General features: G+C 40.9%; 1 protein-coding gene across 6 annotated transcripts; it reads left to right on the forward strand.

Moving 5' to 3' along the window:
• Window positions 1-924: 924 nt before the first annotated feature.
• Window positions 925-25,087, forward strand: LOC131108033 (regulator of microtubule dynamics protein 2). Of its 6 annotated transcripts, XM_058058743.1 has the most exons (12): window positions 2,269-2,505; window positions 2,904-3,341; window positions 3,372-3,484; window positions 9,845-10,025; window positions 10,112-10,214; window positions 11,106-11,166; window positions 15,730-15,805; window positions 16,288-16,365; window positions 18,817-18,915; window positions 20,140-20,193; window positions 20,735-20,815; window positions 21,684-25,087. In XM_058058743.1, exons 2-12 carry the CDS (start codon window positions 2,913-2,915, stop codon window positions 21,759-21,761), a joined length of 1,353 nt encoding a protein of 450 aa, XP_057914726.1. In that variant the 5' UTR covers window positions 2,269-2,505; window positions 2,904-2,912; the 3' UTR covers window positions 21,762-25,087. The 6 variants fall into 6 exon arrangements, with proteins under 6 accessions (XP_057914715.1, XP_057914706.1, XP_057914699.1 ...); XM_058058732.1 differs by lacking the exon at window positions 2,269-2,505 and adding an exon at window positions 925-1,054 and having other exon boundaries at window positions 2,904-3,484; window positions 21,684-25,085; XM_058058723.1 differs by lacking the exon at window positions 2,269-2,505 and adding an exon at window positions 1,787-1,938 and having other exon boundaries at window positions 2,904-3,484; window positions 21,684-25,085.
• Window positions 25,088-25,116: the final 29 nt, after the last annotated feature.

A 25,116-nucleotide genomic window follows, 5' to 3' on the forward strand; every position in this document is an offset into this window, starting at 1 on the left:
TCTTACCTGCTGGTGCCAAGCCCGTTGTACTGCACAGCAAGGTCAACAAATGTAGACTTAAGATGAGTGCTTCATATTTGACAGCAAAAAATAGTTTAAGACTTAGATTCCTTATGATATATAATAAAATCATAATTGTATCATACAGCTGAGATAGGTACCCTAGCGAGGATAAGCGGCATAGAAAGAGAGTGGATGGATGGATAATGTCATCATGAGAAATGTGTTGCCATTGGATGGTTCATTACTGACCTCTAGTGGAACATTTACAGTATTTTATAGTCACACACTACTGTATAATAGCAATGCCATTGCAACTACCATACAATCTATTTCACTATTTAGCTATATATTGTTGTATGTATTATATCCAGAATTGTTTTATCACTAGATTCTACCCCAGTACTACCCTCTGTGTTGAGTCATCCTTTCTTGCCACATCTGACTTATTACATTCCACTCCAGAAGTCCACTTCTTCTCCCAATTCACTCACCATTACTGTCAGTTCAGTAATGGTATTCAGTAGCATTGCTCAAGTTCCTGGTGTTTGGACTGATTACCTGATTTTAATCTGCTTGGCAAGCCTTGCCACTGAACTTTTCATTACTGAGATTATGTTTAATCTCCTCTTTGTTATTACATATTTCAACCTTCGCTGCCAGCCCTAAGAGGTCCGGCTTGGCAAAGTCTGTTGTTGTTCCACAACATCCAGTATGTCCTAGGTCCATAGGTAAGAACACACGATATAAAGGTACCACATGGACAATGCGGATATTGGCGTATATGCCTACATACTAACATACATACAATACTATACTAAATACTACTTTATATGACTTTATAACCGGCAAGGCATGCTGGGAAGCCCACATGTATGCTTCCCAACAGGAAGCTGGATTTTGGTTGCACTGTGACTGAGGGCAGTATTTGGTTTGATGACCTTACAAGTTTATTGTTGTTCATTCATGAATGAATTGAAATGAAACGATTGGTTTCATCTGACAGCACGCTAATGCAGTAACTGTCCCGCATGGGAACACGGAGTGTTTGCAGGTGAGCCAGACTTAACTGAACAAGTTTAGGCCCATGGGTTGGACTTCCCCCCAGCGACACTGTGCTTTTTGTTAAATAGGACCTTAGCAGGACCTTAGCAGGTGATGCGGAAGTTGGTTACCCTCCCATTATAACTAACTGTTGATGAGTTGATCTCGTGCTTAGACAACACATAAAGAACACGGCTATGCACTGTTGTATGACAAAAAAATGATGTTTTAAGTTACACTCACTTTTGTTACATGATACTGTTATCTGTTTCGGGTTTTTAAACCCACTAAGGATGCTCTACAGCTGATTTTATTTCTTCCATTGTAGTATGAGCGCAGATTTCTTACAGTGTTGACAATACTTATCCACTAGTTTGACCTAATGGGACCATATTGGATACACCTACCTTAAATCACCATATCTGCAATATCTATGCATGCCCCCACCCCCACTTCATACCTCAGATTTCAGGTTGGCTTTTTGTTCCCTGTTGGAAGGATGCAGATTAAGGGCAAAGGAACAATACAGTGTTCAAAGTGAATCATTACAAGAAGGAACATCATGTTTCATCATTTAGTATCAAGTATTTGCATCATCCTGGTCTGCAAATGTACTTTTAAAATTTGAATAGGTACAACATTCAAATCATCACAACATTTCAGCAATATGACGGTTAAAGAATTGTAAAAAAAACAAAAATAAAAAAAGGAAGACATCAGAGTTAATCTTTAGCTCTGTGAAAGCCATTTATTACACTTAAATAAACCTTTGCAAGGACATCCTGAACTGACCAAGGATCCAAGGTTGATTTGATCATATTTATACTTTAGTAACCTTGCCAGTGTTGCTGTTCTCTGAGTGTGTCTGAAGAGAATATTGGTGCCATTTCAGAGGTGAGTGACTGAATTTACTATTTTAGATTTATAAATAGAAAAAAATAAAACGTAAATGGAAAAAACAATAATTTAGTTTGAGGGTGTCTGAAAACAAAGTCTAAAAACATTTGGTTCCGTGTATGTATACACCGATGCAAACTCACCACATTTCCGATATTAACGTTAAAGTGATTTATAATTTAACTTTCAACATTTTAGTTCAGAAGAATGCTGAAAGCCGCCAAAAGTAAGAAATGAACAAACTACCCCTACCAAAGTAAGTGTTTAGTAGGCTCTCCAAGCGGAACCTTTGCTTCCCGGGCATGGAATCCCACGGACTGTCTTCATTGGTGCACCACAGAGCTGTCAGGGCAAACAGCTCCATGTTTCTCTGCAGTAAGGTCTACAATACTCTAATAGTGTGTTTTTAATTAGAAGTAAGACACCACGTAGTGAGATGTGCAGTAGCGGGATACTACGCTGGTTTATCAGTGATATTTTAGTTTGAGAGCATCCACGAAGAACATTGTTTTGCTAGCTGACAAGGTACCAAGCTAGCAGCACAAAGACCGATTCCAATTACAGGTAATTAACATAAAGCAAATACATTGTCACAGACCGCTTCTATGGCTTCTTAAATAATTGCAATAAAATGTAGAAGCTTCCTGGAAGTCTAACTTTACGATCTATTTGTCAATGCGTTACACAGGCTAGAAATGTGATGTGACAGCTGGCGGCTTCTCTCTTGTTTTATTTCTTATTTTCATTTTTAAATAGCTCATCATGCGTAACATTATTTCAATATTGATGTTCAAACGTGACTGGTTTTACTAATGAGGGTCACATGGCTCGGACATCTACAGTACGTTCATCTCAATGTTTTCCTTCAAAGTCAGGTCGTTTGTCTTCTGCTACCTATTGATACTTATTGATACTACCTATTGATTTCCCTTAATTAATCTGAAGCTTTTCTTTCTCTGAAGATCTGCAAGATGTCCCAGACGGACAGCAAAGTCCTGGTTCTGGGAGCCCTGGCTGGAGTGGCTGGCATCGGCCTGGCGGTGGCATGCTACCAGGGCTATAAGACAAGACGGAGAGCTTCATTGCCAGCACGCTACATGCACTATAACAATGAACTTTCTACTGGGATGATGCTGGTTGATAGTCCAGGTCTGCCTGGGGCACAGGGCGAGGTGTTGGACCGCCTGGAGGCCCTCATTCAGTGTGTGTCCGAGCTGAAAGATGAGATGAAGGCATTGAAGAATTCCATGCCGACGGTGCATGGTCAAGCCAGTGAAGACCTGGCAGGAGGTGATAGGACAGAGGCACGTCGAGCTGGAGGTGATAGGACAGAGGCACGTCGAGCTGGAGGGGATAGGACAGAGGCGCGTCGAGCCGGAGGCGATAGGACAGAGGCGCGTCGAGCCGGAGGTGATAGGACAGAGGCACGCCGAGCTGCTCCCCTTCACAGGACCACACCGACACGGAGGAAAAGGGCCGCGGGAAGCATTGCTGGTGCCGTAGGAGGAGGGCGGAGCTCTGAAGAAGCAGAAAGTGAAGGGGGGTGAGTATTCAACAACATCTTGATGAAGGATGGCTTGTTATGTTATATTAAATGTGCAGTTATGGTTTATTAGACTACGTGGCCATTACACCTGTAACCTGAAAGCAGGGTCCGCAGAATGAGAGTCAGCCTAAAATCCCAGACTGTCAACGACGTCCAGCAGGGATGTCCATGTCAGGGAGTGAGGTTCACCAAAACATTTATAATATAGTGTAGAACCAGGGCAGTGGAGCTGACCCTCCTTGACCAGTGAGCCTCGTTGGGGGCGAGGAGAGCGAAAGCCAACCTTCAGATGTCATGATGTCAGATGTCTGTTTGTGATGCAGTTTGAAAATAGGATTGACAATCCCGTTTTCGGCCACCGAGTCATCGTTTTCATCAGAATTTTAAATACTTTTCTGTAACTTTCACGCAGGTTTCTTCTGCTGAATGGTTGGAAGTGTTTGGAAGCTGCATTGGAAGTAAGAATGTTGAGTAACACTAATATCTCTAGTGTCTCAACAACTAATCTCAACACTAATTAGGAGGAAATTGAACTCATTGATATTACAGCCAGTCAGTCCATGCAGTGTGAAAGGTGATGTAATCCAACATCATGTTTCAAAGCACTCCTGATGTTGAGTGACCTGAATACTTCATATAGATTGTCTTTCAATATTTTTTGACTAATAATGGGCCATAGCCAACCACAAAACAGTGATAATATATTAGTTATTTTTTGAAAAAACACAATATATTGAGGGATATACAGTAAACCTCGTATATATCGGACTCGGATATATTGGAAATTCGCTCACAAGGGACAGATAAAAAAGAACCGATTTTTCTGTAATGCATTTCCAATAAAAATTCATTACATATATCGGATTTTTTATAATGGATTTCGCCTATTTCGTACAAAATCTCCAGTCCCGTTCCAATGCATTTCCATGAAATTTCCCTGGCATATATCGGATGGCCGCATCGTTATGCTAATCTTGTTGATGTCACTGGCTATTGTCTTTCTCCTGGCTCCAGATTTAGGACAAATATAAAAGTGAGTGACGTCAATAATACTAGCACAGCAGTGAATGAGATCTTAACCTCACTATTGGAAATAACGTAGGCCTGACGGGCGTAACAGGGCCTAGCTTAATTAACAATTTGTTATGCTCAGAGTCCAATAAAGTTCAATTCTCATTACCTTACGTCTCTTTTCATTGCCCAGTCCAGGTACATTGGAAACATAGTCAAGGAAGTGCCTTTTTAGAACGGATAAAATCCCATTTACGCATATACCGGATATAAATCCGATATATGCGTAAAACAGACATTTTCCGGTATACGCATATAACGGATTTCGCTTATATTGGACAAAACCAGAGGGAACAATTGAATCCGATATATCCGAGGTTTACTGTATTGTTTTTTAAAATGTATTATGGTCCCAGTTTAGCCCTGAATTGGATGAATGCAATTTAAATGATTACATATGAAAAGTGATGCTTTAAACTCAACGATTGTACCACAACAGATTGTTTGTTTGACATCAGAGCTTCCACTGTATTACATAAGTCAAGTTTGGCAGGTCCCGACGCAGACTGCGTATGTATTCGATTTCTCAGTGTCATCGTGACACACATATTCCTGCACACTCCATTGTTGTCGTTGGATTTGCAAACCTGTTATGGCAGATAATTGCGGCGTCGGTGAATTGTAAACCACCTGTGCGTCTCTTTAAATGCCACGGCATCAGCAGTACAGAAAACGCCCAGCCCCGTTGCAGGTTGTGTGGTGTCACTTACAGCCGTGTAAATTTGCCTCAGGTTCCAGTATAAACAGCATCCTTATCAAGGGCCGCACGCCCACTCACCCACCTCTACCCGTCGCCAAACGCCTTGAACTCATGTCAGCCGTCCGGAACATCAACAGCAGCTGTTTCTCTTTTCAATGGACAACCGTTTAAAGCAACTCTTGTAAAAACACACCTCACTGGTTCAATGGTGGTGATTAAGTCGGGGATTTAACATCTTTTACAGTCCAGCAGGCTGTTTTTCTTGGCTGGCATGCAATTCAGAAGGTGTATCTATATCAGTTTAACAATTTAGAGAAGGGCGAAACGGTACTCTATATCGTTGGCATTTCAGATGCGCTTGATTGATTTGATTCCTTTGTCGCTCTTAACTCGAATCGGCCTGTGCTGCTTTGCTGAGGAAGTAACGTACAAGTCGTGCCAAGAAGACATCACGACATACCTGACAGCGTGCACTCAACCTTGGATCAGAGTTGTACTACTCCTCCCCTGCTCTGTTACTGTCCTCACTGGGATTAATCTCTCATCTTTGTTACGCCACAAATACCAATGAAATATTCCTGTTTCCTCCTGAAGACTCGCAAACCACATGACAATGTGTTTTGTTTTGTTTTTAAGGAATGAAATGTGTTGTGATTTAAAAAGATGCAAGTTCCATCACCAACCGAAACTGACTTCCAGCTGGTTTTAACAGGTTGACATTGTGGTTATTGCATTTCTGTAGACACTTTAAACACCAGCGCATATTCGATACGAGTCCTGTTGTATGGCTAAATATTAAGTTGGTCTTCTCTCCTGATGCTTCACACTCATTGGTAGTCAACACAGTGCTTCTCAAATAGTGGTGGGTTTTATTTTGTTGCTCATAATTCGACTACTTTATTTTCAATAATTATTCATTATTATAAAATAATATTCTCACTTTCGTAACTCGTAATATTCTGACTTTATTCTTCTAATGTTTTATCTTTAGTTCTGTAAAAATGTAGTTTTTTTTTATTTTTTGTAATTTTTTTTAAAAATACATTTCTGTGATGAAAATCCTTTTGTGGTCTCCTTGAAGTCTGGAGACCATAGACACGATTTGCCAAGCCTTCACTGCAGCCATTTTCACTTGCTTCTTGCTTGTGGGTCTCGCTGCCTTCATTTTCTACTTTAGTCATCGAAAAGCTAAATATGATCATAGACATATAGCACACATTTTTGACCTAACATACACGATCACCTCTAGCTTGTGTTTGTGCTATGATTATTGATATTGTGGAAGTTTCGGCTGCCAGTAATCAAGAGTGATTGTTTTCATGACATGACACAGCTTTATTACATACGTATGAACGTTTATTTAGTATTTCTATATACGGAATTGGTGGTCTGCAATCCAGTGAGTGAATGCAGTACAATGTCCACTTCATCATCATCTTCATCATCTAGAAATGATCCCTTGTCCTGTGCTATTTTAGGAACAAAGGGTTACAACACCTACACAAAAATTCTAGTGGATATGAAACTACGGCATACTGATGGCGCAAACACACGCGTATTACGCTCAATTACTGTGACAAATGAATGACAGGCTATTTTTTTACTCAACGTGTATTTCCTTCAGACAAGTTTAGCTTAAAGTCAATGACGTAATCAGTTATGTGGTTGAGCAGCTGATTGGTGGGAAAGTAGGTAGCATGTCTGAAGAGACCTGCCAAGCCTTTCTAATAAAAGTCAACCCTGTCTAGTCTGTCCGCCGTTTGTTGCAGATGGGAGGTTTTCATCGGCCCGGTCGCCAGCTACATGCTGACTAAGCTAGGCTACATATTCACAGGTGCCATGATGTCGGCATGGTAACTCTGTTTGTTTTTGGACAGAGTGAAAGAGGAGACTCGCTAACCTCTACTGAGCTCCCTTCATGTCTCCTTTGGTTCTGTGTCCTTGGTTGCTCTCCTAATGGGCATACGTGTTGCTGACAAACAAAGGTCAAACCTGTCAGGTCTATATATACATTTGAACAGCGGTAGAAGTGTGTGTAAACACTAGCCTTAGCGTCATCAATCCATTCCAGTAATTCAGACTCTAACCAAAACTTACTTTAACCACATACATTTTTAACTTAAGAACTCATCTGTTCTAGAATGTCAAAAATGTTAACACAGAACACGTTTTTATTATAGTTGTACAATCTTAGTTTTACATGCAGAACCAATTTGAAATACATATAAATGACTTAAAGGGATACATGAACATTTAAGGCTACTTTTACCTTCAAGATGTGATTCTTGCCCAAGATTCGATGTGGCAGCGAGATGAACACAGACACCACGTTTGCGTTTCGCCATGAGTCATTTCTTCAATTTGATCATGTTTAAATGCTGATTTATCCTTTTCATTCGTCATTGTCATGTATGCATTTAGAACACATTTGGTTGGAAAACTAGAACTTGCTGCCGTGGGGTAGACTGACAAAATCGTGGCTGCCAATTCCGACCACATTCGCATTGTGGGTGAAGTGCCTTGCCCAAGGACACACTGTGACAGAGAGTGATAGGAATTGAACTACCAAACCACCAATGCTGCCCACATCGTCATCACTCATCATCATCACTAACACACTAACCGGGGCGTACGCTAACCAAGGTTTCATAACAGTCTAGTTCATTTTAAGTATGATAATCTATCAATAAATCATGCTAAAGAAATGATTAAATCAGAAAATAAACACAATTAAATAGAACACGTGCAGCAAAAACAACATAAAACTAAAAAAAAGTATCAGCTTTAGTTTTGTACTCAAATGAAAACAAACGACTAATAAAAGCTACAACTAATAACATTTGAATGAGTAATTTTTTTTACATAAATGTATATTTACTTGTCGAAATGGTTTTCCTCCCTTGCAAATCAAGTTTGACTTCATAAAGTATATACAATGTACATTACATATACTTTGTACCATCATGCGTCCTGCCTCTGTCAAGTGACTGATGAGCTGGCCTGACGGGAATGTACTGATCCGGCATACATATCTCTGCCGCCTGTCACTCCACTGAGTAAATAATTGCAGGGAAGGAGGCTACTCCATGAATGAAAAGACGAAAAAATCAATGAATCGGGAGAAGGAATGAATGAATGGACGGATGGATGAATGGCGAAAGCCCATCCCTTTTTTATGGACTGCAGTCAAGTCAGTGTAAATGAAAAGCATTTATTTTTATTTTTTACAATTATTTGCAAAATGCAAAGTATATTGTAGTATTACAGCTGCATATTTACGTCTAGAAACATGGTCAACATTCAACAGTTAACGCTTCCTGTCAGCCCGCCAATGGGGTTCTGTTGATGTTGTTGACTTTCCTAATCACGGCGCACATCTGCAGAGCTCAAATGTCCTCACATTACTCCTGTAATCACAGCACCCAGGGTGGGTGTGTGTTGTGGGTGGAGTCAGGACGGCGCCTGCGGCGTAAGGCACCAGTTGGGTCGCTGATGTTTGTGTCTGCAGCCCGCTCTGACACGTTGATTTAAAACCATGGGCTATAGCCCAAAATATTCCCTTAACCACCAATGACGCACATGGGGCTGTTTTTATTTTTCACCTTTGTCTGCGTCTTTCATGTCTCCCCGTGCTGTTGATATAGAAATGCATTTTACTCCTGCTTTCAAAGCGTTGGCTTAAGGTGTTTGTGCTTACTCCCAGGAGTTGAAAGGCTTCCATAAAACATCTCATGCAAGTGTTGCGTGCCTCACCGTGACTAGCAATCACAAAAGCCCTCACAGGGCATTCATGCAAAAACATCAAGAAGTTCTAATTGTGGACTATTAATTAACAAAAGAGCAGAATGTCCTTATTTTCTCTCAGACTTTATTCTTATTTATTCTCCATCTGTGAATGGCTCCCTCCTCCTGAAGCTCTCCAGTGCAGTCACACCACGAGGCAGCTGTTGTTGAGTTTGGGCCTTCATCCAGTTCTTCAAAGCATGTTTGCTGTGCTCAACCTTCCGCAGTAGTTCTGAAATCGTTCCCTCGCTTATCTTTTCAGAAAAAGCTGATTGCTTGTTTTGAAAATGTCTGTCAATGTTACATTTGGTGTACTTTGTGTACTTTGTACTTTCTTGCCATAGACAACATCAAGCACATTGCTGGGTAAGCCAGCGTCATTGCCGTCCACATATAGTCCATTCATTCATTCATTCATTTTCTACCGCTTTTCCTCACGAGGGTCGCGGGGGGTGCTGGAGCCTATCCCAGCTGTCTTCGGGCGTAAGGTGGGGTACACCCTAGACTGGTCGCCAGCCAATCACAGGGCACATATAGACAAACAACCATTCACACTCACATTCATACCTATGGACAATTTGGAGTGGCCAATTAACCTAGCATGTTTTTGGAATGTGGGAGGAAACCGGAGAACCCGGAGAAAACCCACGCATGCACGGGGAGAACATGCAAACTCCACACAGAGATGCCCGAGGGTGGGATTGAACTGTGAGGTCTGTGAGGTCTGCGCGCTAACCACTAGACCACTGTGCCGCCCCACATATAGTCCATGTTCCACATATTTTCTACATGTCCTCCTACAGGTACATAACCGCACTGACAGACTCGGATGAAGAGGAGCAGAGCAATGATGAAGAATGGGAGGAAAATCAAGAAACCTCAGACAACTTAGCAGACCTACTTGGAATGGTCGACTCTTTGCATCAGGGCACAGAATCGGACAAAAGGGAAAGTCTATGTATCCTCACAGCAAGACAAGAAGAGGTTTGTTCAAGCTGCCGGATTGACATGTTTATATTGCGTCCAATTTTCATTGTTTGTACTCACTTTACATCCTCATACTTTTGTAGTTTGGACAGAAGTCAGCGTTTCTTTGGCGGCTAATCAGAGCTTACAGCGATGCGCATGACATCAGCCCCACGCTTGAAGAGAAGAAGAAACATGCAGAAACTGGTAACCTGACAGTGTCTTACTTTTGGCTGTTCCTAGACAGATACTTACCACGCTTTGACCCAAACACTTCAGTAGCCAGCGTTCTGACACTGGGGTGGAAAGTTGGCATCGAATAAAACGCTGAATAAAAATCTCACCTACTGTTCAAGTACTCGTGCATGGTACAATCCAGACACCTCTAAGTGGCACGGAATGGAAAGAAAAGGCAATTATACAACTACTCCACACCTTGTTAACATTCTGCTAGCTTATTGATGCTTCTGGCATTGAGAAAGAACACTTCCCATTAAAATAGTTCATTAGGAAAGTTTAAAAAAAGGATAATTGATTAATTGTCGATTCATCCATTAATGGTTTCAGCTCTAATAACGCTCTTGATCTGCCAGATAAATTGAATCTTTTTGAAGTTAGAGCATAGAAAACTGTCTGACTTTCTTTTTAACATTAGTTGAGTTGACACAGAGTACATAGTCTGCCAGAGAGAAGCGAGAAGGTACTGCAGTACTGCCTGTATTTTTTTAAATTGTCATTTATACAGTTGTACCTTGGCATACACGTGTTTTTTAGGTGCAAGCTGTCTCTTGGCTAATTTGTTTTGCTTTGCACTGCAAGCTAAAATCAGAGTTACGAGCTGCAGGAGACAAGCTACAAACGTAACAAGATGAACATCCATATGTGAAAGTACAAATAAAGTACTATTCAACACTAAATGTGCTATTAAACGCTAAAAAATACACAGCTGCTGTAACTAGCCTGCACTCGTGCGCCGCCATCTTGAGACCTCCACGTCCAATCCAGTCTAGTATGTGATATCGTGCTTCAAAGAAATATCGATATATTACCCAGCCCTACTTGACAGCCAAGATGTCTTAACCATTTCTTTCCTTCCAGGAAAGCAGATTGGCGAGGAGGCAGTAACACTGAACCCCACGTGTGCTGAAAGTCACCAGTGGTATGTTCCACTTCTTTTACTATTTTTATTTTCTTCATTTATCTTTTTGCATAGTCATTGCAGCAACATCAAAGTCTCTATATTTGAACAGGGTTCCTACTCAAGTATAAATCAAATCAAATCAACTTTATTTATATAGCACTTTTCCTGCAAGGAGATGCAAAACAAAGTGCTTTCCAGAATTAAAACAATTTCCACAATTAAAAAGGAAAACAATGAAGCAAAAAGAAAGCCCCTCCTTCCCACCCTCCATACTAGACCCACACACACACACACACGCAAGCACACAATCACACACAGTAGGGAGACATGGCATGGCACTGAGGAACAAGGAAACGCCACCTTTGGGGCCGTCCACACTGGGAGGAGCTGCAGGCCGTGCCATCGGAGGACCAGCACCCGGGCCCCCCGACTCCGTTAGACGGGCGGACCCCCACATTAAAGGGAGGAACCCCCAGCCGGCCGTGTCGAAGGGACCCAAGGATGGCACCCCCTCAGCATACCCGAACAGCCCCCAGTGTGGAGGACCCCCCTGAGGAAACACTGGAGTTAGAAGCTAAAGACTAAGAGCATAAAATAGGACTAAAAGATAAAAACATAACACTGGAGTTAAAAAACTGAAGACCAAGAGCAGAAAATATGACTAAAAAGATAAAAACAAAACACTGGAGTTAAAAGCTGAAGATTAAAAGCATAAAATAGGACTAACAAGATAAAAACAAAACACTGGAGTTAAAAGCTGAAGATTAAAAGCATAAAATAGGACTAACAAGATAAAAACAAAACACTGGAGTTAAAAGCTGAAGAATAAGAACATAAAATCGGACTAAAAGGATGAATACATAATAAAAGCTTAACAATATTAGTTAAAAGAATGCATGTAAACAAAGTTGTGTTTTGTTTAGTTTTTTTTTTACTGGAAGAGGAGGCAAAATGTCTCTGTTGATGGTATAGATTACTGACACCTGTCATAGATGAATGAATGAATGAATGAAATAAAAGCATATTTACATTTTTAAATCAAAAAACAATCGAATACCCAAATCGTTTCATTGATTCAACAATCAAAGGAGTCTAGTATGTCATTTTGAAATGTCAAATCTGCAGTAACCCTGTTTGAATAGGATAGGTCAACACCGACCTCAGCATGATGCACACTTCCATGTCCTCTATGATGAGGCCAAATGAAAATGTCATTAAATTCTGAGCTTTTTTTTTGTTGGTATACCACTCTGGTGTGCAAAATCCCCTATTCGGTGAGTCAGAGGTCCTGGTGGTATCTGTGCAGGACTCAGCGGTGCATTCCTAATCTGAAATCATCTTCATGTCAAAACTTGACACATGGAAGCCATCCCATCCATTTCCGATGCTGCTTATCCTCAGCAGGGTCGTATGCTGGAGCCTATCCCAGCAGTCCAATCGCATGGCACATATAAACAAACAACCATTCATGCTCACATTCATACCTATGGACAATTTGGAGTGGCCAATTAACATTGGCACCTACATGGTGCTCCTCCTCAGAGAAGATGCACCTTGCAATTGGTCACCTTAAATACCCTTTCTCATGATTGCCTTCACTTGTGTATGCAGGTCAAGGGTCAATGAGCTTACCAAACAAATTTAGTGTTCCAATAATTCCTGTTAAAGGTATTCAAATCGATAAAACAACAAGGGTGCCCAAACTTATGCACCTACCTACTTTTGTTTCAATAATTATTGCACACTTTTCCTATAAACTTTGTAATTCTTCTAAACGTCATATAGTGTTTACATATTCTACACTAGCTAATTGATTGTGTGTTGTGATTTTCCATATAGTGTAGAGCGTGGATTCCATATTATTATTTTCTTTGTGAATGCATGTAAAGCTTCCAGTGGAAAACACGTCAACTGAGCCAGCAGTTTGTACTGTTTGTTAAACTATAATTGGCATGAGGTCATGCATGTGCTAAATCACTCCATGGATATAAAGCAGTGTTTGTTTAGTTAATTAAAAGAAAGAGCTTTTCCAAAGCCTAATTGTTAATCCTACCTCTGCTAATGGAATTTGCACCTTTCTTAAACCAGGCAGAAACGCTGTCTAAGATTAACGGATACAAAGTACATTGTAAAAGGGAGAGGCGAGGACTGGGAACGGTACCAGGCAGTGTCACAAGGAAGTTTATGTCTGAGGTAACTGTTTACAAAGTGTACCGATGCCGTGAGAAAACTTGTCGCCTGTTTCCTTGCGTGACGCCCAGCTTGTCACAGTTTGGCACATGTTTTGACGAGCTACCATTCAGTTTCTGCTGCGCCACTGAAACTATTGCAAAGCGTTATTGACTTTGTCATGCTGAATGGAAAGATTTGGGAGCCCTTCCGTAGATGTTTTCTTTTTACTTGCTTATCGTGTGGAATAGGTTTCATTTGCAACAATTGCTAGTACAGTTAGCAATCGTGCTTGGTTCAAAATAAATGCATTTGATGGTGAAGTTTGATTGTCACACTGAGTTTTACCATTTGTACTGTATGTATGGGTCATTGTATTTGCAAACAAAGGTCTACCTGCGTCTCAGTCTCAATTGGAGTTAACCTACTTCACCTGGATGCCAGCCAAACGTTTATTTTGAAACTTCATTCAGTATTTCCAGTTTGGTGACACGTTTTGTGAAACATGTTGTCATTCGTACAGTTGATTTTCAACAGGCCTTTATTTTGTTTTAACTGTATCTGTTGAGACCGTAATTCTACATACAACATGTACATACTTTAAATATACCTGTTCATTTGGAGGCCATTACATCACATCACATCACATGAAAATGATTGATGTGTTTATTCTAAATGGTGGCCACCTAACGACTCGGCATCCAGCACCTTGTATTACAATGAATAACCTAAACATATTATTAAAAATGACTGCTGTGCGCGTACAGCAATCATATCCCCTATATAGCGCACTGACGTAGGAGATTGCATGTATTTTGCCACTTTGCCATGCAAAAACCCTGATGAGGGTGTTTTTATAAATAAATACATATAATGTTCACGAGGGCACTTATGAAAGTCACTGCAATTTTGGCCTTTGAATAACAATTGTTTTTGGGCCTGTCATTGTAATAAATGGTCACAAACATTGGAAACTTTTACTTACAACATAGTGGATTCAATTTGTGTAGCATAGCCTATGCTAGTTAAAATGCTAAATGTGTTGGTTTCCAAAATATCATATATATATATATATAAGTGGACTTGACATCCTTTCATTTTTCAGGATGTGGCCCTCAGTGGAAACGGTTTGGACACATCTGGGCTATAGACTGCTAATCGTTTTGCTGTTAATTGCAATTAAAAAACAAAACCGTTTCTGTGCTTCATCACAATGAGGAGACTGAGCGACTCATTCAAACGTATCCTACCACCAAAACACACATTCCGGTACACACGGACACACACTGTAGCAGATTCCAACTACCATCAGCACCATCATGTCAGATGACCTTCTGCATGCTGATCCTTCATATTAAAGGTGTTTATGTGAGTCCGTGGTGTCGGACAGAGTACCAGCAGGATTAAAGCAAGCGTGCAGTGAAAAGACTTTGATCAGCTTCCTCCACTCTTCTCCGAAAACTCAGCGAAGCTCAAATCATTCTCTTTCCTGCCCCTACTTGCCACAGTCTGAGTCTGGTACCTTAATTAGTGTAGCAGAGGAGAAAGGTGAAGCAGCTTATCTCTGTTGATACTGTCAAATTAAGAGCCTCGCTAAAAAGGATTTCATTTTGATGGGTTTTCACTTTCACTTTGGTTCGCGTTACTCATGTGACGGCATATCTCCTCTCACTTATTCCCATCAGAAAGAAGTATCTCGTCAATAGAGCGTGTCAGGACTCAACCCCAAGCAGTGACCATTGATTGATGGTTCCATGATCCCAATTGTACCCGAATGAACAAGAGCACACTGGCAGCATCAAGTAGCAATGCAACCAGATTTATGAATGCACAATCAAGACAAGTGCTGACTAATTTCATCACACAATTTAAAAGAATAAACAAAGGAACTAATAGTAAAGCAATCTTGTTTGCTTTATGGTCTAATTGCATAACAGAAGATTAAATTATCTTCTTCCTTCTCTTCCGGCTTTTCCCTTCAGGGGGCGCCACAGCAAACCAATCTCTTCCATCCAACCCTGTCTTCTGCATCTGTCTCTCTCATGTCCTCCTTCACTACATCCATAAACCTCCTCTTTGGTCTTCCTCTACACCTCCTACCTAGCAGCATCCTTCTACCAATATATTCACCATCTCTCCTCTGGACATGTCCTAACCATCTCAGTCTTGGTCTTAATCTCCAGGGCCTCTAACATGTAATGTCCCTCTGATGTACTCCTTCCTGATCCTATCCATCCTGGTCACTCCCACTGACAACCTCAGCATCCTCATCTCTCCTACCTCCAGTTCTGCTTCCTGTCTTTTCCTCAGTGGCACCGTCTGTAGACCAAACAACACGACTGGTCTCACCACAGCTTTGTATAACTCTCCTTTCATTTTAGCTTCTATCGCTAATTTTATATTCTCTTTCAGGTATGCCATCATGTGCGGAATTTTGGCCGAATATGACACAATGCAGAACAAGATCAAGAATGGCTACATTTTTAAGGTGAGTAGTTGCAGTGCCGTCATGAAATGCTCTGTACATGTTAGTCCTCGTGTCAGATGGGAATGTTCTCCTCCATGGAGTGGAGGGGAATGACGACTCACTTAAACCCAACCACGCCCACATCTTGTACTGTTGCACAACACTGTGTGCGTGTGTGTGTGTGTAACAACGGCACGTAGACTTTTATCCTCGGTCAGCAGCCTCCCCCCAAAACACAGTGTACCTGCAAAAGTCTTGACAGGTGAGCAAAACCGGAGGGCATATGTGGAAATAAAAGATGCAGCGAGGATGAATGGAAAAGCAAGTGTGGTTGAGGAGTGTTGCGGCTGCGATCGCGTGTGTGAGAAGTGTTCATGGAATACTTGTGGGTTGGTGAAGCAGGACAGATCAGGTCAGAACAGAAGGGCGGCGGAAATAGCAGCCATGTCATCAATCAACAATGACAATTTTCCTCTTGTCTGTCTGGTTTCCTTCCGTGTCAGGATCATCTGGATAAAGCCATCGAACTGAAGCCCCAAGACCCCATGTCCTACTACCTGCTGGGCCGCTGGTGCTACGCCGTGTGTGACATATCTTTCACATCTTTCTTCACATCCGCAATCACTTCCACTCCGAAAGCTGACACCATGCCTCGTGTCCTGTTGCAAACACGCCTACGCTTCCCCTCCATCACTGCCACTGTTTGGGTTTCCTCCTGGTTTGTTGTCCCCGTGAGGATGTTCAGGAGCGGGTTAAAGGACTGGCTATTGTGAGCTCTAAATCAGATTATAGCTACAACATATTTTCATCCAGCTTCCGTTCAAGTTGATGCAGCTCCTCATGTTTGGTCGGCCAGTCTGTAAGCGGTGGCGGTTTATAGAGGAGCATTGCATGATTCATATTTTGATTATTTTTCCAAGCTTGCAATGTGTTTCTCTTTCTCGGTGTCACACTATTTGCCAGGAAGCAAATAAGCTATTACGGATATCACTGTAATTAGTCAATAACACTCACGTTTACTAATCGCAGTAGGAGTCAGAAGCATTGCTTGGTGTTTTCTTAGGGTTTTATAGGCTCTCTGTCATGTTTGTATGTTCCACAATGATCTAGTGTTTGCACTCAGCCACTTCCTCTGTTTGAAAGCTGCCACGATGACGCCATAGCAATACTACACCTGCAATTAGCTGCTGCTTGGATGAATAGTCCAAGGCAGACTTCCTTTGGCTATTATCATTGTCTGCCAAAAAAAAAAAAAAAACACAGGCGGGAGGTTACCGATGCCGCAGTCATTAAAAATGGAGGAAAAGTAAATAGTCTTGCAATGCTTCCAATGCCTCCTTTGCATTTAGCCTGGGAATCACTGGATATTACTGTTTGATTCAAAGACTAAAACCACCCATACACATGCGATTCACATTTTTATGCAGACCTAGTTGAAGTCGTTTGTAGGAGGGGTAATTGGAAGCTCCCAACTACTCGTAAGATGATTGGATGAATGTTTTTGCCTTTTCTATGAAATGTAAATGTGTTGCCAAAACTAACACTAACCATTTCCCACTTCTTTTAAGTGCATCACTTTTCTTGCTCGAGCCAATGGTTGTCAGTCAATCACATGCACAGCCAAATACTAATATTAATACTAATATTAACACCAATGATCCCACCCAGACTGCAGGAAAATCAGTCGTCTATAGACGACCACTGACCCAAACGAATGAACAATATGTGCAAATCATGATATGAAGCATTTTGTTATGTGTTCATGTGCACAAGTTTTGGCCAAATACTAATACAATATAATATAAGGGGAACACGCTGCTTCCTTGTTAGCATTTTTGGCATTAGCACTCACACACAGGGCCTGATCTACTAAGGTTTGCGAATGTTAAAACAAGTGCTAGCTTGATTGTGTGTGCAAAGCTGATGTACTAAAAGTGCACCGAGGCTTGCGTCTGTCATTTGAGGAAAATATTTCTGGCAATCGATTTTGCGTGTAAAATAATGTGCAGGAGGAGATTAAAATGTAATTCTTTAGATGTTGACAATGTTACAGACTAAAGTTCACAGTGTTGCTGCCAGAACAGTATATAGTGCTAATGTGTGAAGTGGGAGCAAGTCTCAAATAAGTCTGAAGTCGTTCATCTCGAGTCTCGAGTCAAGTCTCAAACATAGACGTGCAAGTGCAAGTGACGTCTCAAGACAAGTCAGGTCGACTCAAATGTTTGAGTTCCTACCACTCATAAGCACTGTTTAGTGCAGGGGTGGGCAAACTTTTTGACTCGCGGGCCGCATTGATATAACAAAATTTCCGGGGGGGGGGGGGCAGACTATATATTTTACACGTAACAGTCCACCTGGTATTATTGTATCTGGAAAAATTGTCATGCAATCTGCTATTATTATTTATTATTTTATATTTATATTTAAATATTTTAAAAATAATAAAATATTATAATAATTAAAATAAAATTAAAATAATAATTATTATATTATTATTATGTAAAATATGCAAATATAACAATATTATTATATATAATTAACATAATAATTAGCATTAATATAATAATATAATAATCATAATAGTTATAATAATAATATAATAATTATTATTTTAATTTTTATTATGCTTGTGTCCCTTTTTTCAGGAGCACTTTGTAAACAACAGACCATGTCAAACAACAAAATTGATACAACCATCAAAAGGTTGGCTCAGGCCATGATGCCAGGTTGTATGTTGAGTTTAAATGAAATACTTTTGAAAGATTGGGCGGGCCGTATTCAAACACTTGGCGGGCCGGATGTGGCCCCCGGGCCGTAGTTTGCCCACCTCTGGTTTAGTGGCCCCCGGGCCGTAGTTTGGCCACCTCTGGTTTAGTGTCTCCCCACTAAACTGCCATTTTGTGCCACATTGTGCTTCTTGAGCAATCTCAATGAATTCATAATATATGGATATACGTATGAAATGAATACCTTATATCACTGTGTGATTATTGTCACGGAATTTGTACTCCAATCTGGTGTGTGTCTTGCAGGTGGCCCAGTTATCTTGGATCGAGAGGAAAGTTGCGGCTGCATTATTCGGAGAGCCTCCCAGCGCCTCAATTGAAGATGCACTGACTAATTTTCTCAAGGTTCAGTTTTTCTTCATTCTTCAGTCTGCCCATTATAGTAAAACTAATTGTCAGTTCTGCAGACAGGCCCATTGCTTCACGAAGAAATGTATAGTATACATTTAGACAATACACAGCACTACGTCTCCACTACAGAGCACTGCAGGAAAGCACAAGTCTACAATTTGGTGCAGATGTTGTATTTTAAAAGGGATGTGAAGTACTATGCCTTGTTTATAAATGGAACATTTTTGTAGTTGGGGCATAGAAAACCTTCTAAATATGTTTTGTCGACATTGTTAGAGCCTTCTACACATGAAATAACACCCCTATAGTCACATTTACACTGGGATTACCCCATATAGTAGAAATTATAAGAGAAAATAAGACATGAATAATACTTGTGATGTGTGTATTGCTTAGGAGAGCTGCGTGGGCAGGACATGGGAAGTGATAACGGGGGGGCTTGGCATGGGTTCTGGGCGCAACAGTAACCCGTTGTGTCCAGCGAATTCGAGCAAATCTGGTGCTTGTGTGTCACACGGAACATTAAAGTAATTGGTGACCAGTGTTGAATACTACGTATCGTCATAACATCTTTTAATGCATCTTTTGAATATATTATATTTTTATTTGAGCTCATTTAGCCATTTGTATGCTTCAAAATGCTCAATCTTGCGAAAATGACATATAAATATGCATACTATAAATAGACAGCTTGTTTTGACTAACGGGCCATATTCAATCACAAAACAGCACAATTTATGAATTCATATATTTTTGAAAAACGATGACAGAGTGAAGCCATGCAATTTGAAGCGTCAGGTTGAAAACCGTACCGGCTCAATATTCCATTTTTGTATGTATTTCTTGGTTCCCATGTGTCAAAAGCTCCATTTCATGCTTCCTCCCTCCTGTGCCAAGTTTAAAAACGCCAAACCCTGTGTGTTTAGACAGGCTTAATGTGTGTTCTCACATTTTCAATGTTTATATAGTAGAGACATGAATTTTGCTTCTGGCTAATATTCCTGTGCAAGCCTCTTCCTCACATCTTGTGTATCTTCAGCCATCAGTTCCATGGCCCCTGTTGGAACACGTAGGCCACGACGTGGAAACAAAGCTGCCAGAAAAGGCTTTTGTGCTGAGGGAAATTTATACTGCAAATGCGGAGGCCTCCAGGAATGAAATCAGATAAACAGTTTCTATCTGAAAGGTAACTTGGTGTCATGTTTGTCTCTGTTGCAGGTCGAGGACCTCCATCCAGGATATTCCAAACTCAACTATGTATTCCTTGCTAAGGTCTGTATGTACAGGAAGTGGAGATCTTTCTACTATTTTGTGTAAATAAGATGAGTGGAGTTCAGAATTTTTTGCCTTTAGTTCATGGGCTTTGTTGGTTAACAACCACAAAGTTTAGTGTACATGGGAACTTGGGAACATTTCCTTACTTACCGACAAGGGCGTTGCAAGGGAGGAGGTCTCCGTAATGAGACCACCGTGCTGCTTTGTCATCACTGTTTCATAGGAGCAGATCCTTTCACATATTCAAGGATGACATGTTTATCTTCACAATGGTCGTGACCATACAACGGCTTAGACCAGGGGTGTCCAAACTTTTCCATTGAGGGCCACATACTGAAAATGAAAGGACGCCAAGCAAAGCGTGTAGATTAAGTTATATAAGTATACATTTGAAGAAAATACTGCATCTCAGTGTATTCATTACACGAGAAACAGGAGACACCATAACATGAGGTCCGCCTGTAATGGCGTCGAGAATAATTTAAGTAATTTCCTGTATTCGTGTATCCCTCACGCTGCTCGTCTCTCTGTGTGACAGTGCTACAGAGATTTGGGCCAGAGACAAAAGGCGAGGAATATGTATGAAGCTGCTTGTTCAATGCCAGCTGTTTCCAAAGAGGTACGACCCGTCACATATATGTACACACATGACACGTTCTCCCAACCTGCAAACATTTTTTGAAATGGAAATTCCATGCTGGTAATTGTTACTTGATGAAGGTATAGCGATGATACAATGAATCCTGGATAACGTTTGGTGTGACGGGATTATCATAGCTGTATTGAGGGGCTCTGATATTAATTATATTTACAGTGGAAGCCATTATTCATGTGCTGCTAAACAATATTGACCAAGTACAGCGGTAACAACTGGTTTGCTTGGCTATAATTATGGCTACACGTGAAGAAAACTATTATTTACTGTCACAATCCGCATCGTCTCCTGTGTGACAGTTTTTGTTTTCACGTTGTTCGCCTTAGTTCCTGCTTTCATGCTTTTATTTTGTTGTTCTTCCTGTGTTGGTCTGTCCTGCGTTTCGTCACTTTTACTTTCCCGTTCTACGCGCACCTGTTGCCAATTTGATTCTTGTATTTAGTTCAGCCGGGTGCGTCTAGTTTTTGTTGGTTCATTGCATGTTTTACTACGTGTCTTATGCCAGTGCTGCATTCGCCGAATTCGGAAAATAAAAGCAAAGCTTTTTCCTGCACCACCTGCTTCATCTCTGCATCCTGGGGTCGCACCGCAACACCCGCATGACGAACCGTGACAATTTACTTCATTATTGAGTTGTGTCCAAACATCACAATTATCACTGACATATTTTGTATGAACATATCATTTTACAGGTTTTTAATAAATTGTGATGAGGTTTAAATCTGGACACCCTTTTCAGTCAACAGATTTGGAGAAGGTGTCATATAAAAATGTTTGAGTTCTCTCGGCTATATTTAACTCCAGCGTACTAGAACATGGACTCTGTTCACAGGATGAAGAAGCACAGAAGGAGCTGGACCTTCTCTGCACAGAACTCCAAATGCAACCCCCTGCAGGCCAGTTGTTGTAGGTTCTATTGCTCCTGGCCGTGTGTGCGGTGGGAACCATCATGTGAGCAAACTGGCAGCTGGACTGAGGTCAGTGGTGAAGAGAGGCGCCATAAGATGTAGACGTACGGTCACTTCCTTGAGATGGTGAGTGGCTGCTTTGGTGTGTTCGGGTGTTTCTGTAGGAATAGGAAAGCGGGCCTTGCGGCTCCTTCCTTCCGTCCTGTTTTAATTGTCGCCTAACTCACGTGACTTGACTTGACGTGACGTGACGTGTCTCCAACCAAAGTTGGCGGATTGGCTCTCTTTACCTGCACTTGACTTTTTAACGACCACCGATATGCCATACGCATACACACGTGTTTTATGGCTTGGAACCTGTTATTGATTGACATTGTTGTTTCTGGCTTCTATCCACAGTTAAATGGGTGACATTTATTAATGGCTTCCTCTCTTATGGCACACCCCCCGTGACTGTAATGGTATGCACCTATTCTCACTGCCATTAATCACACGCTCTGCTTGCAAGAACAGGCGGCAAACATCATCTTTCTCCATTTAAGACAAAAAATAAATCTGATTATATATCTTAGGCACTCACTTGACAATTGAGTCTTTAAACGCAGCACAACACAATATCTTTGACATGCTTATTCACTTCCTGAGTATCTTCTAATTAAATAAAAGAATATGAATAGATTAACTTATGGTGATGAAGGAAGGGAAATGACGCTGCAGGTAAATAGAGCCATTTACGCTTTGGTTTTTAGGTTTGGGGCTTTTGGAGTATTTTTTGGAGCAGAAGAGTTGTCGATCCGTGACGAGGGATGGGTACCCAAAACGCTTCAGTTATAGGCCGATACTACCGAGCACCGACTCGCACCAAATCAAATGGTACCGTGTTTTGGTGCCAAAAGTCCAGTTTCAGGGGAGTGTCATGGCACCACAGTGCACAAGCGATGAAGATGACACCATGGGGGGGTAAACAGTACCATATTATTAAATCTTATATATCAAGAAACAATCTTCAATTGGGAAAAAATAGTCAATTAACACTTAAGACCGAATGAACACACAAAAGTACTGAAAGTTGGTACATTGTATAACAGTATCAGTTCAAATGTACCCATCCCTACCTGGGACGCATGGAATCTAGATTTTAGGGAGGGAGATTGAATGAATGTTAAATTATGGGTGTTGATTTTAAGAGTGTTTTATCCATTCCTAATTGTTGTAATGGTTTTGCTGTCAATGTAGTAGAATGTATGCGTAATGCAGGCCGCACATGCATTTGTTTTAAGATTCCGATTTTTTTTTTAATGTTTGAAATCACTTTAAATCTGCTTTTGTGTCTCTTTCCATATTTGTAATATTCCATATCTATGTACAAGATTAATTTTGCCGCCAAAAGGCAATTGTGATGGTTGTTTTAAAGATGCAGGTACATGGAGGTTATTATACATCATCATGGATGCTCCCACAATCTGATATTAAATCGGCAAAACCAATAGCACTTTGTATTATTTATTTGGAGGACATCATTTGTAATGATTGATTGAAATGAATAATAATAAAAATAACTTGGATTTCAATATTTTTGGACTAATGATGGGCCATCGTCAACCAAAAAAACAGCGCTAATGAATGAATGAATGTTTTCATGCTGCAGGCATGTCCATGGGCGTATCACTTCCTTGCGGTTTTGCTGATAGTTCTGGATCCTAACCTCCGAGAAAATTGGAGCTCTCCTGTAATTACTTTCAAGGCGTGTTTTGTGCCAGGTTAATATTGACATTTTCCTCCATGTGCGAGTCAACCAACAGCCTTGCAGGTCTCGTCATGCTTCAGCATTTTACTGTCATGTTTGTACAAAAGAATCACTTCCCAAATGAGTTCAAATGACATCCATGTGCAGATTCTCTTCCTCTTCCTCTTCCTCTTCCTCCTGTGCATGAAAGGGACTCGTGGAAGATGGCCGCATACGTTGGCTCAGTGCTGCCTCTGATCTTGATCTTGGTGTCCTCTATGCTGGTCTTATGGAATCAACTTTGTTGCATAAGAGCAGCGTAGCTTTTAGGTGTCCTGTCTCCTCAAGCTCAAATTCCTGAGGAAGGATGGATTGATTCTTTTTATTTCTTTTTTATTTCCCGCTCACTCGACATAATTGTGGGAATGCCCAACGCATGTGTTATTGTAGTTGGCCGTTTTCATCCATTTATTCCTCTTCTTCCTACTTCTTATTCCGCCGCAATCAATTTTTTGTCCACTAACTACTCCTCCATTTCGTAACCAATTCTAACAAATCCAACATGAAAATGTTCACCTCACTCAGGACAGGTTTGCTACCTATTCGGACTTTTGAAAATATCACCACATTTAGTGTCTTTTCATATTTTCTGTGTAAAATGTCCCATTAAAAATGAATGGGCGGTTTGAATGGCGCCCTCTGCTGGTGAAAAGTCACTTAAAAGCTCCGTTGGGGGTTCATCAGTGATGGTGTGGCTTGGTTCATAAAGTACTGCTTCCCAAGCCAGAGGTTGCTGGTTTGATGCCTGCTTATGCATTTATCATATTGTATACCGATGACAGTAATATCAACTACTTTTGAAAGACCAGTGCAGCAGTGCATTGTGGGTATTAAAAAGCAGTGTGTGGCCTTTTCTCCGGGTATTCCGGGTTCCTCCCATATTCCAAAAGGTTAATTGGTGACTCCAAAGTGTATCCCACCTTTTGCTCAAATCCTACTGGAGTTGGCTCCTTCATGTGTCCTGCGATTGGCTGGCCACTGGTCCGCCTCTCATCTGAAGACAGCTGGGATAGGCTCCAGCCAAAGCGCCACCGTAGTGAGGCCAAGTGGCGTAGAAGATGGATAGATGCATGGACGTGTGGGAGGCATGTTTACAACCTAAATACTTCATGTGAAGAGAGAAGCTGACTCCAATACTTTTATTGCAAATGTTGATCCAAAAATAGATATTCTTATGAGTGTCGGTTACCCTTGCCTTCCAGGTTCCATTGTAGAACTTTCAAAACAAACATTCCAAATTACCCTATTGCTGATTATGCCAAGAACCATGATGGTGGGCAGGTCCATGATGTTTGTGTGCATGGACTCCTTGTGTGGAAAAATATTATTATATTATTATTATTATTATTATTATTATTATTAGACGCACAAAAGCAGGATCTTGTTATGAATGAATGAATGTGTCGCCTATTGTTGTTGTTGTTGAGAAAACACCAGATTAAATGTGGAGATTCTTGCCAATCTTGTTATTCAGTCTTCACAGAACAAAGCTTTATTGACGTGTTTTACGTCATACAATATTGACAGATAACTGCTATAAATATGACAAACTATGCATCCACATTCAAAAC

The sequence above is a fragment of the Doryrhamphus excisus genome, chromosome 2 (genome assembly GCF_030265055.1).
Source record: "Doryrhamphus excisus isolate RoL2022-K1 chromosome 2, RoL_Dexc_1.0, whole genome shotgun sequence".
Classification (NCBI taxonomy): domain Eukaryota; kingdom Metazoa; phylum Chordata; class Actinopteri; order Syngnathiformes; family Syngnathidae; genus Doryrhamphus; species Doryrhamphus excisus.